Source organism: Plasmopara halstedii (genome assembly GCF_900000015.1).
Source record: "Plasmopara halstedii genome assembly, contig: Scaffold_110, whole genome shotgun sequence".
In the NCBI taxonomy this organism is placed as follows: domain Eukaryota; phylum Oomycota; class Peronosporomycetes; order Peronosporales; family Peronosporaceae; genus Plasmopara; species Plasmopara halstedii.
Genome location: NW_020187031.1, coordinates 111,078 through 123,047, shown reverse-complemented (window position 1 = coordinate 123,047; position 11,970 = coordinate 111,078). Strand labels below are relative to the sequence as shown.

At 43.6% G+C, this 11,970-nt stretch overlaps 5 protein-coding genes across 5 annotated transcripts; 1 reads left to right on the top strand and 4 right to left on the bottom strand.

Annotated features, from left to right (window-relative positions):
• Nucleotides 1-6,349: 6,349 nt before the first annotated feature.
• Nucleotides 6,350-7,195, bottom strand: PHALS_00056 (hypothetical protein F443_01913; the record flags this gene model as incomplete). The annotated part of the gene is made up of 1 exon (XM_024727303.1): nt 6,350-7,195. One exon carries the CDS (start codon nt 7,193-7,195, stop codon nt 6,350-6,352), a length of 846 nt encoding a protein of 281 aa, XP_024572088.1.
• Nucleotides 7,196-7,457: 262 nt separating this feature from the next.
• Nucleotides 7,458-8,315, bottom strand: PHALS_00055 (hypothetical protein L916_01807; the record flags this gene model as incomplete). Its single annotated transcript, XM_024727292.1, has 1 exon — nt 7,458-8,315. The coding sequence occupies one exon, from the start codon at nt 8,313-8,315 to the stop codon at nt 7,458-7,460; it is 858 nt and encodes a 285-aa protein (XP_024572087.1).
• A 417-nt stretch (nt 8,316-8,732) lies between these two features.
• PHALS_00054 (rab21 rab5 family) lies at nt 8,733-9,473 on the top strand (the record flags this gene model as incomplete). Its single annotated transcript, XM_024727281.1, has 2 exons — nt 8,733-9,057; nt 9,124-9,473. 2 exons carry the CDS (start codon nt 8,733-8,735, stop codon nt 9,471-9,473), a joined length of 675 nt encoding a protein of 224 aa, XP_024572086.1.
• A 450-nt stretch (nt 9,474-9,923) lies between these two features.
• Nucleotides 9,924-10,619, bottom strand: PHALS_00053 (atp synthase delta subunit; the record flags this gene model as incomplete). Its single annotated transcript, XM_024727270.1, has 1 exon — nt 9,924-10,619. The coding sequence occupies one exon, from the start codon at nt 10,617-10,619 to the stop codon at nt 9,924-9,926; it is 696 nt and encodes a 231-aa protein (XP_024572085.1).
• Nucleotides 10,620-11,590: 971 nt separating this feature from the next.
• On the bottom strand, nt 11,591-11,818 carry PHALS_00052 (uncharacterized protein; the record flags this gene model as incomplete). The annotated part of the gene is made up of 2 exons (XM_024727259.1): nt 11,591-11,719; nt 11,789-11,818. 2 exons carry the CDS (start codon nt 11,816-11,818, stop codon nt 11,591-11,593), a joined length of 159 nt encoding a protein of 52 aa, XP_024572084.1.
• Nucleotides 11,819-11,970: the final 152 nt, after the last annotated feature.

The following is an 11,970-nucleotide window of genomic DNA, read 5'->3' as shown; positions in this document are numbered from 1 at the left end:
CCTTGGACACCCACCCACAAGAGATGGGATCTCAAGGTCGGAATGTATCTGTCCAGAGTTTGATGCCCTTTCTAAACCAAAAAAACACCATGTTTTAGACAGGCGAAAGAGACATTTTCGTCTGAACGATGTCTTATATCAAACGGCTTTGAACATTAGCATTGAATTTCAAAACTAATTGAGAACTTCAATTTTTCGATGTGTCATCTGATTGTAGATTTTAAATTACCTTTGCTAGTATTGACAAGCAAACCTTTATTTTACAAAAAAGCTGAAGGAGTTTACAGACTGGATCATTCTCCTTTGCCAGCTGTGAGCTCGGCTGCTAACATCACCTCCAAACCGCAAATCAACTTACCTTGAATACATCAAATTTGAAAGCAATAATTGCTATATTGTATCGGCAATAATACAACATTTCATGAGTCAGAGCGAGTAATGCTGTAATCCGTGTAAGTAATCAATATCTAAGTTGGGAAAGCGTGCATGTTACAAGTAGTAATCAGATTTGAAAGCTATTGGTCTAACTGAGTCAGTTATTGCTTACAGAGAGGAAAAATAGTGCGGATTACAAAAGTAATAATAATATTTTATGATAGGACCAAAAATTCCAAAGATCAGTAATCGGGTATTGAACGCCCATAAAAATACCAGCCGGTGAATGCAATGGGTTTGCTGTGGACCTTGCATAGGGTAAGCTTTGACTCGAATAGTCTACATTCACAATACACAAGGGATAACTCCACACGTGTTCACCTTGCAGCGGGTTAGAGAATTCCCTATCATGAAACATACTACTGATTTGCTCGAATTTTAATCCAATAGTGACATATGTTTGAGGCTAAGTTTTTGTGCTTATACACAATACACCTATTACACTATGCTCAATGATAAAGCTATATGTGTGAGGCTAACAGCCCACGAGTCCGCGGACCTCTCCGTTACATACTTTATCAGTGCCAGTATTTTAGTGCATCTGATTTCTGCACAAAAGTGTAATGTGCACGTGCAACATGATACGGTATGCACCTCGGTATACCTTCCGCAAGATCAAACTGAAGATCATATTTATCTTGACTTTTGCAGGTATTGCGCGAAATTAGCGCTCAAAGAGCACCTGCTGCCTTTAGAGTTTTACCCTACCACTTGCACAAGACGATCCTGTCCTTACTATCCATATTCGCATAGAAATCCTGCCCCTAGTCTTTATATGAGCGCAGTCTTTGCGGCTGACAATCTCAAAGCCGAAGTCGGCGGAAAGGTCGATGTGTTCTCTGGTTAGAACGGTCGTAGCGACTCTGCGGGGCCCAGCCTTCCGCCTTCGGTCTCACCAAAGAGCATACGGCAAAGCATTCAGCCTAGAATAGCCGCTCTCTACACTTCGTTCCTACTCTACATCTATAGCGCATTCCGAGCTCGTTGTCTAAAGGCAAAAAGTGCTACAACATCCCGCCGCAATAATCACGACGACGACCCGCCTGGATATCAACCTAAGAGCTGGATCTGACTTAGCAGATTAAGATTTTCTTTCAGCAAGCACAAAAGTCGCAAGAAAATTTGCAGGCTTAAACACGTCGTAAATATAAGCTGTTCACTGCGCCAAGACGTAGCCTTAGCGCACTTTTCCATGCGAGCATCTTGCTCAAAGAGCAAAATGAGCGCACGAAGGCGCCTCGCGATGCCTCCTGGCTCCCTAAAGCATCACTCTTTAAGATAACCATTGACGCTTGGAGCAGCGGCGATAGGGTAAATGCTTAACCTTTTAAGGAATGTACTTCGGATATTCAGATCTGGCAAGAGTCCCGAAAGCATACTTATTCGTGCAATGGTTGAGTAAGGCACGTAGCCTCACCCGTCTTACATCTTTACAAGCTCCAGCTTTAGTGAAGCAGACGTCCAACCGAAAGGACTCTTAATGCCCGACTTTGCTATACACAAAGACTGAAGGTGTATGATCATCACTTCAAGTCCTTACTACCTATCTGCTCCACATGGAATTGGTCCACCCGCTACTCATGGAGCAGCGCCGGCGAATAATGACTTAATCGCGGCTGGATCTCGTGATTCATCTGGCGGTACGTCAATCTTTACCACGAGTCTCGACAAGTAGTCAATATTGGAACCTTTTTCCAGATACGCTCTTAGAGATATATCCTCACACGACCCGGTTAGAGGCATTCCATGCGGTTTAGACTCGTATCTTCTCCTAAGTGCAGAATAAAGATTTGCTTCATGTGGACTAAGACGTTACTCTACCTTTAACAGAGTGGTTAGCATTTGAATAAATCTCAATAGCGGGTCATAGTATGGGTTTAACAAATCCAAACACAATCAGGATGCTTTCATACTTTCGTTACGATGTTTAGTGTGTCGATCGATCCCCTCCTGTATATGACGGTGAGTGGTCCGATATGGAGTGATTGAAGATTAACCTTCAAAGCTGTACAAGCTACATGTGCAAATTGATATAGTGCATTCAAAAATCGCTCTATATTCACCACATACTTACATGAGTTTTGTCTGCATATAGGATGCTCCCACACGTTTTGTTTCTTAGTCATAGCGTCGCAAGCGTAGTTTATGACGGTAAAGCTCATCGTGATAAAGTTTTTAGATGTGCTACCAAGTTTGGCCGAGCCGATATCAGCAAGTTAGATAGAATCTGTAGCCCCCATATGGACCAGAGTCATTTCGTGGTGGCATCAAAGTCACCCGGGGATTTATCAGGTCACTAATGTTATGCAAAGTAAACCCTGTAGAATCATTAAAGCTTTATTCAGCGCTGACCCATTATATAGCACTATTTTGCATTAACCCGCGTGATGCCGTATTGCAAAGCTTCAAAAAGTTTAACCCCCATCACGTGATTAACGCGATCCGTCCATCCGTCTGTCTGCGGACTGTCAGCAGTTGACATGCTCAATCTGGATTCCAAACATCTTGAATAGCATTTATCTAGATCTGGCTAAAGTGTATCTTAATTCGCAACAACGGTCGTCGGCAAGCCAGGTTGGCGGAATTTTGCCAGACATAGCCAAGCTATTACGTTACGGTCGTCGTTTTCGCTGCCAATAGCAAGAACAGGCATCATGCGTAATCAGCTCACAACAACCACAACACCAGAATTATTAGACGCCTTATCCAGATTATCAACATCAAATCCATAATTAAGGGCTGTTCGCATTCTACCAAATCTGGCATGCTGGCCAAAGGCGCCAATGCATGCGGCGAGTGAATCCGCTGCCACATTTCACACATGCAAATATGCTAACCCATAAATATGTGTTGGGCAACCAGTATGGTTTGTTTTTTGTTTCCGAGGTAGCAACCCAAGCGATGCCGTGTCTCATACAGTATCATGTCCTTGAGATTCCCATCATGAGATGTTGACACGTGTTGACTGTCGCGTGGATCAATGATGAAATACACGAAGCCTTGGAACAAGGAATATAAGTGCAAAAGCCCAGAAAACTTCTCCAAAAAGTCTCTGAGCTTCTGAGCTCAAAATTAACATGCTTCCCAAACCTTCCAGTATCATGATATGCGACCGTTTTAAAGACGACCCGAAAGCTCAACAGCCGCAACAATAAGCCGACCAGGCTTATAATCTGCTGAGAATATCCAGAAAAGACCATAATTTTGCCATTTTCTGCGTGAGATGTAGCAGCGATGTCTTCGTGCCTGACGAAGCGTAATTTGTACTGATGATCAGTGGGCTTAAGCCTTCCATGCATGTTTTTGTAAGTTTGACAGAGACATACTCTATAGCAAGTGGATATTTGAGATGAACAAGTACTTCATCTATACGACTTTATGCTGTCTAAGCACAAGTGCAATGATACGTTAATGTCCATCGACATCTGCTTAGGTTTGATGCAGCCCATCACAAATTTTAAACATCACAGACGACTTGAAGTAATTGATTCGGTTCGAAAGGACAGGAATAGAGACATTTGCGGGCATTCTTTCCCGCTTTAATGACCGCCTTGTCTGCCATATGCCAGTACCATTCAAGAAAGCTTGGTGAGGGGCCTTGCCACGCCAGAATGACTTACAGAATAATAATGCAAATGGTCGGCCGAAACATCTACTTTCTTTGAGTTCTTTAAGGAGTCAGGTGTCGAAGCTCTCCATTTAGGTTCCCACAGAACCTGTGATTACAATGCGAAACAAGAAGAGCGACATCATCCAGTTTACATAGGATTTACTTTTGCGGGATCTGCCAACAAACCATACTTTTCAATGAAACATCTTGAGAAGTGGTCTCCATCAGCACCAAAGCACACATTAATCAATAATTATGGTCTGGAGATTAACATTAAACGCTTGCGTGAAGTGCTCGGCTGTGTGTGTTGAACACACAGTAAATTGTTGGAAAAGATCTGGGCGTATGCACGATGCAGCATATACAGCTGCATCACCAAAATGTCAACCGTCGCTGTTGCGGTAGAGAGCTTTTGGGACCTAAATTAGCCCTTCATCGCGCATTTCCTCAAAATACATACTGCAGTGCGACGAAAATCACTACATCTCTATCAATATGTCATACACATCATCCAAGACAAGTGCGCTAGACTCGGGACGATTGACCATACTGCTTTGCGGCCAGTCGTCTCAAAAAGGTTTGTAATTGTTCGGAATCGTGGCTACATTGAGCTTCTGTAACCTTGTAAAATTCGTCAACACTGTCAGCCTTCCCGGCGTAAAAAGTCAGCAACGAGTGAGATGTACTTTATCTCGCTAGATTTGCTTTGTCCTTTGCTTAAAAAAGCATCTAGACGTCACAACCCTTCATTGGTAGGCGACATCGTATTATTTGATTTCAAAAACCTAGCCAACTTAAAACGCGCTCCTCCATTCAGGTAGAATGTGTATGGTGCGTTATTTGTCACCACGTCATAATATTTTTCCAGCAAAAAATAAAAAATTAGTCGGATCCTTAACAATAGCCATTCCACCCCTCGTACCGAGTGCTTTACGATTATCCTACTTATTCTGGGCGAATTTTATGCTAGACTTCTCCGGTACTAACCGTACCATTTTGTTGCTCTCAACGTTTTGCGACAGTTTACAAACATCCCCTTCAAATTAAATTTCAAGCTCAATGAAAGCTCCAGGTTGATTTATGAGGGAGACTTGCAGCCCAAAGGCAACACCGTTCACTCCATTCACGGTTTATAATCATTCCCGCTTCTTGCTCGCTGAGATTCACTGCTACACACGGTGGACACGTCACACCATAGTTCTAACTCAGTAGTATCGTTATACCATGGTGAGTACGAAGAGTTTTAAGTCACTTCAGAGCATACACCGTCTACTTTTGACCACAGTCACCCATCTCCTACGGCTCTGGCACAAGAGATAGCAACGCTCAGTCGGTTCTATTTTTCACCCGCTCCGAAAAAGGTACAACAGCTCTTAGCCGTTTTTTTCTGTCTTACTAGAGATACCTTTTGCTTGATATGACATGTGGTCTTCCCTTTGAATCCTGAAATCGTGATCTACTGCTGCTTTCTGCATTCCGAACTCTTCCGAGGGCCCTTCGCAATAGCACAGTTCAACAGCTCGGATAAGTTCATGCCCTCCAGCGAAATTATCGCAGGATTGTGCTCGCTTTAGAAGATCTTCTGCTGCCAGCGGAGGTGGTTTCATGACTCGCCAGAGCTCTATCAGGAAAGAAGTGCATAACTCCTAACTTTCCTCAAATTTTGGTCGATCCTTGGCTTGTAGAATTATAGCGTACGTCAATTTATATCTGAGACGCTAGAATCGTAAACACTGTCAAAGTCCTCAGCCTTCACTTGAATATTAAACATAGCCTCATATTGTCGGCAATCATGTGTATTCAGTGGCAATAAACTCAACCGTGAGTGACGTTCTCCACACTAATTGCGAGAACAATGTAGGAACGGGGACATACTTATTTGGACTATTGCCCTTCGACTCATTTCAAGGTTTAGAGCATTGTGATCAAGTACAAAGGTAAGGGACAGTGATGTAGTACTAAATGAGCTATCATAGTGATGGAAGCCCAAAGAGGACTGCTAGCCTCACGCATTGCATAAATCAGGTTGTCATTGTTATCGTTGATGAAATTCGTGATCAACTTTAATATTACTTCTAAATATACGACAATATAATCTAAGTTTACATTGAAATGTAAACATGAGAGAGTCTTGGTATCGCACCCTAGGAGCGGTCTTTGAGCTAATCCTTTATGCGCCTGATTCTTTCAAGTTTTCAGTAAACAAATGCTGAGAAAGGATTTGAATGAATGTGAGCATGAACGTGCATGACAAACCGATTACTTTATTCCCAGTTTGGGAAATAACGAGAAGTGTAATCTAGCCTAACCAGCAGTAGCCTTTTCGCGACCGCACGTTGGACAAGCAAGAAATTCATTATGTCTGTTGCTCAAGCATCCATCGTGAAAATTTTGACCACATAGTAGAACCGAGGACGACTCAACAGCTGCAATCTGAGACCACCGATCTCCCTCCACCGCTGCCTCTCGCTCCTTTTGATTGAGACCATCCAACGGATGGTTACATACAGCACAAATGTCTGTTTTGATGCCAGGATTGACAGATTCTGTCTTGTCAAAGTTTGTGGATATCTCCAAGTCAAAATCTCCATTATGCCATTTTTGTAAATGTTGTCGTAGCCATTCAGGAACATTCCCATGCCTGTCGAAATCAACTTCTTGTTGACCTCCTACAATAAATTCAAGAAGCTCGAGTGCAACTCCTTGCATCACTAGTGGACAGACGTGATTGCTTCTTTTCATCAAAAAGCTGCGAATTGTCGCTAAACTCCGTGTTAATGTCTTTTGTCGTCGGTTTACAACTTTTGATAATGTGCCTCCAACCAATTGAGATTTTGGGTAGTAGCTTTTTAAAAACGTGAATAACCACGGACACTCAGCATGACAAAAGTGGCCACGGCGCAAAATTGCGGTAAGACGCTTACGAAAGTAGCGAAATTCGTCAAAGGTGCGCACCAAGTGCCAGGTGGAAGATTCAGCCAAATCGTGGCTTTCACACACAACGGTAAGTAAATAGTCGACTCGATGAGAATTTCGAGGCCTGGAAACCAAAGATGTTACACCCATCGAAATTCCGTCGAGCCACGCTACTTGAGGTGGTAACAGTCCAACAGGTAGCGACCGCTTCTTACGTAGTCGTTTAGTGTTCATTTTGATATAAATTGATCCTCGATGTCGCCTGCAATAGTCAAATTAAAAATCTCTTGTATTCAGATTGCCAACTTCATCACAAACGGTCAAAATGCATGGTTGTCTTATGCAAGAGATTCTAAAATTAGTTGCTTATGATGAAAGCCCTTGACTCTGTAACAGTCTTCTATAAAATAGCGTTACTCAAGTTCGAAGAACTAATAGCAGCGTAAGGAATAAGTACGTGGAGTAAGTAAACTGATTTATGATGCTCAGTCCCACGTCACAGCTTTTGACCACATGTTGGACATGCCAGCGTCTCATTGAGTTTTACCACGACGCATTCATCGTGAAATCGGTGACCGCAACTTAACGTCGTAAATGTCATGTTGACATCGTCGTCGCTGTCGCACAATCCGCAGATGATGAGCATGTTCTTACTACTGGAAGAATTCGTAGTTGATTCGATGCTTTTATCACTACTTCTTTGCCAGAGGTCAGTCGGGGTACCATAGCTGCTGTCTGTGCTGGACGACATTGAAAAGCTTCGAGGCTCTTTATCCTTAGCCAAGAAATTTTCGAAGTGATACTCGTGCTTGAATGGCAATCGTTTATTTAGAAAACCAATGAATTTTTCTGCCACGGCACCAGGCAAAATACTGCAAGGATTGTCACGTTTGCGAAGGGCGACCAAAAGGGTATCAAAAAACTCTTGAAGGGCTTGTTGGCGCTTTCTTACGACGTACGAGCTGGTCGAGTAGAGATAACACTCTTTTGGAAAGCGGTCTTTAATACTTGAATAAAGGTACGGACACTCGCCGTGGCACAAGTGACCAAGTTGTAAAAGCTCGAGTAGATCTCGTTGGAAAATCTGTAACTCTTGAAAAGATTGACTGATGGTCCATTGCCGGCTGCTGTCGCTTGCAGGGGTAATTACCAAGTTATAATCGACGTCTTTACCATAATCAAGCACAATTTTTGAAGCCTTCACGACTATCTCCAATTGCTCCAGATATGCAACAGTTGGAGGACAGAGCGATGTCGGAGATGCGACTGGACTTTTGGCGGGTGTTCCTGATAGACCTGCTACGGTAGCACGTCGATGACGACGGGAACGGGAACCAGATGATTGTAACAACATTGTTATTGTGGTGAGAATTGGGTACTGATAACCTGCAAAGCAAAAGAAAGATGTAGAGTACTGTGCATTTTAAATGTCGTCTGCTCGTTTGCTGGATAATTTGTGCAATAATTATTGTGACTTATATGCAGCCACGCGTTCAATATATTTCAAAAACAGGGTAGTAGTCACGTTTAAAGACAAGAATTGGTAATGAAATTGAATTATCACCTAATTGACCTAGATCACAAAATCTGCAATCTATTACCGATCAGATTGAAACTGTGTAAACCTCGAACCTTGATATACTACTACCAACGCTGCTTCCCAGATTTGAGCGAAAACGTTAAGTCAACAACCATTGCATCTTTCTAGTAGCGTCTAGTGGGCTGCGCTCACTCCTAAGGAGGCCGTCACTATCACAAATATCTTGAAAAGATGGAAGACGTAGGACTGGACCGCAAACTAGTGATCATTGGCCCCACAGACGTGGGTAAGACGTCCATTACTATGCGTTACTGTCATGGCAGCTTTTCGACGCCCACATCTGCTACGATTGGGGCCTCATTCTTGCAGAAGCGCGTAATTGTTGGAGATGATACTGGCGCACGGAGGAAATTAACTCTTCAAATTTGGGACACAGCTGGCCAGGAGCGCTTTCGGTCCATGGCGCCGATGTATTACCGTAACGCTAAAGCGGCTATTCTGGTGTTTGACCTTCAGAACGAGGCCAGCTTTGAAAAGATTAAAGAGTGGCTTCAAGGTATGGTACAGTGTTGAGTGAGTATTTTGAAAGACTGACGCTTATTATTATTATTGTAATGAACAGACCTACAACATCATGTGGGTGATGACATAGTACTAGCAGTAGTAGGCAATAAGAGCGACGTCCCGTCCGATTTTGATTTTTCAAAAGCTCAGCAGTTTGCAGATGAAATTGGTGCGCTGGTCTTTCGTACTAGTGCCAAAACGGGCAAAGGGATACAGTCGCTTTTTGAAAGTTTGGCGGTGCAGCTTTTGAAAAAACATGATCAAGACCAACGAAATCGAGGTCGGGATGTACACAGAGCAGGAAGCACGACAAGCACGGGGTCTTACGACTACGGGGGTCAAAATAGTATCATTTTGAATCAAACTAATACCTCAGGACACAAGGCATCTAAAGGTGGCTGCTGTTGATTCATGAGCTGAGTTTCTGGATGTAAGTACGTACATACTGCATAGAGCGACGTGAAAGGAAGGAGTGAATATTTTAGTATTGCATTATCACAACGATCAGGACGAAGAGTTGTATGTCTTCACAATGCTGGGGGATGATAACGATTTCTTTATTTGATTTCTATACCAGAGAACCGCCGATCGGATTCATTGTAGACATAACGAAAGATTGACAAGTGACTTAGACCATACACGAAAGATTTAAGGCCCTTGATCTTACACACAACTAGCAGATTTAACAAACATGAGAATCGCCAACTTATTCATTGTCGTTGCATTACTTTCTATGCTTGACTCCACAAACAAAGTAAGTGTCGAGGAAAAAGATAAGGGCAATCTGACCGTGCCATTGTAACTCTCTTCAAATACCTGCACGTAATTAACTCGTCTTGTGCTGTTTAAACACGTAACTTATGGCTGACTCGAATTGGCGAGCAATGTGTTGATCTTGTCGATCTTGGTGGCAAGCGATAGATCAATGAAGTAGTTACCGATCTGCACCTTAAGACCGCCCAAAATCTCTGGATCCACAACTGTTTCCACCAACAACTTCTCGTTCTTTTCCACACGAGCGCCGAGGGCTTTCTTTACCTGGTCCAGCTGGGCTTTAGTCAGCGGATCAGCCGACGTAACCTTAGCCTGTACTTCACCGCGATAGGCACCCATGAGTTTTTTAAAAGCAGCAATGACACCCACGGTGTCCGGCAGTCGGCCGTTTTCAGCAAGCACCTCAAAGAGACCAGCAACGGGTTTGGAAAACTTGGCTTTTTCCATAACTTTGGAAATATCCTCTTTTTTCGAAGCACGAGCGATTGTAGGATCACGCAAGAATGAGGCAAAATTAGGTTCCTTAGCGATGGTCTCCTCAAGAGTCAAAAGCTCCTTTTCAACAGATTCAAGCTGGTTTTGCTTGGCAGCCACACTGTATAGGGCATTCGCATAGCGGGCGTGTAGACCGAAGAGTTGCAGCTGCGGCTGCGTCATTTTGCCGAAGCCACCAATCTCCTCAACTTCCTTCATGGATGGGGCAACAGCCGCTAAACCACGCGTCAGTGCAGGAGCTGCCGCAGTCTTGTTCACTGTGCATTTAATGGTCGAGGAAAGCATCCTGTCAGGCAGCAGACGCAACAAAATCATTTAAAATCAGTCGAAGATAGTTGCATTGAGTATTTTAAACACCGCGCACAGCAATCCTCGCTCCATTGCAAAGAGGGAGATGAAAACGCGCGTGAGACGATGGGTCTATCCTTACCTTAGTCACGGGTGTTTTTAATCTCGCATGTACGGCCTCGAACGAGTATATAGTGATACTTAACGATTACTTTTTGATACGCCCTAAATCTATTTTTGCTCCATACAATTTTTATGATTCCAAAAAAGAAAAATCAAACTAATACGTCATTGCAAACGATACCGCGCATATCGTACAAAGAAAATTTTGACTAGCAGAGAGTATGCTCTATCGTTGCAAAAAAGAAGGGCTCAAAGGGCTCACCAGTCACCACTAGAGCCTCAAGCCTATCAAACTCTTCTTTGATCAACCTCAACAATACTATTCCTGGTAATGCACATGTGTACAATGCATCGCGATCCCGCGAAGCTATAGCCTTATCCGTAGCGAGAAATTTCTTGCTACTTTTGAGCTTAGCGCAAAGTCTGAGATAACAGGTAATTTGTACGTGCACCATAGTATGGCGCGCGCACAGTACACCCTCCCCATTCAAATGGGATCGTGTCGAGTTGTACGAGCCCTCACCCCGGTGAATCACCGCTGATAGCTGAGTAAGCACCAGTGGGAAAAAATATGGGATAGACAATTCTATGGTGTCTAGCTTTGACGAATGTGGCAAAGACCTCATCACTCAATTTGAGCAGTAAGCGACAACGAGACGCCGTTTTCCATTTCACGGCTCGAAAAGTCAGCAAGACAGACGCCAGACTATAACATTGCTTAACGCCTTATTGCAAAGTACGAAGCGAGACGTCGATGTTGAAGCGGGGACCCGCCTTCACCTCCTGGTACAGCTACCGGTCAAGATTCGAGCTTGAAACGAGTACGTGCCTCATAACAGTATTTTTCAGACAGAGAATGAACCAGGCATGAGCAGTGATTTCCGTAGACACTCTGTGTTGGGTGTTTGGGTTTCCAGTGTATGATCTCGTGGAGACGAGCTAGAGTTAGTTAGTGCTGCAGCCTCGAGGGAATACTTCAGCATTGTGAGTCGCGAAGGAAGAGCTAGGCCCTGATGATATTAAAGTTGATTTATCCATGTCACGGTACAACGATACAACTGAGTCCGAAACATCGTGCGGCCAACCCACCGGATATAGCAGTAAAGATTCACTGTATTTTGGTGGGCCCGTGTACAGCGGAGCTGCCGTAGCTTTGCGCTTTGAGGAAGCGTTAGTTAGGCCACCGATCTTTCGTTCTATACTTAGAACAAGTACGAGATAGCAA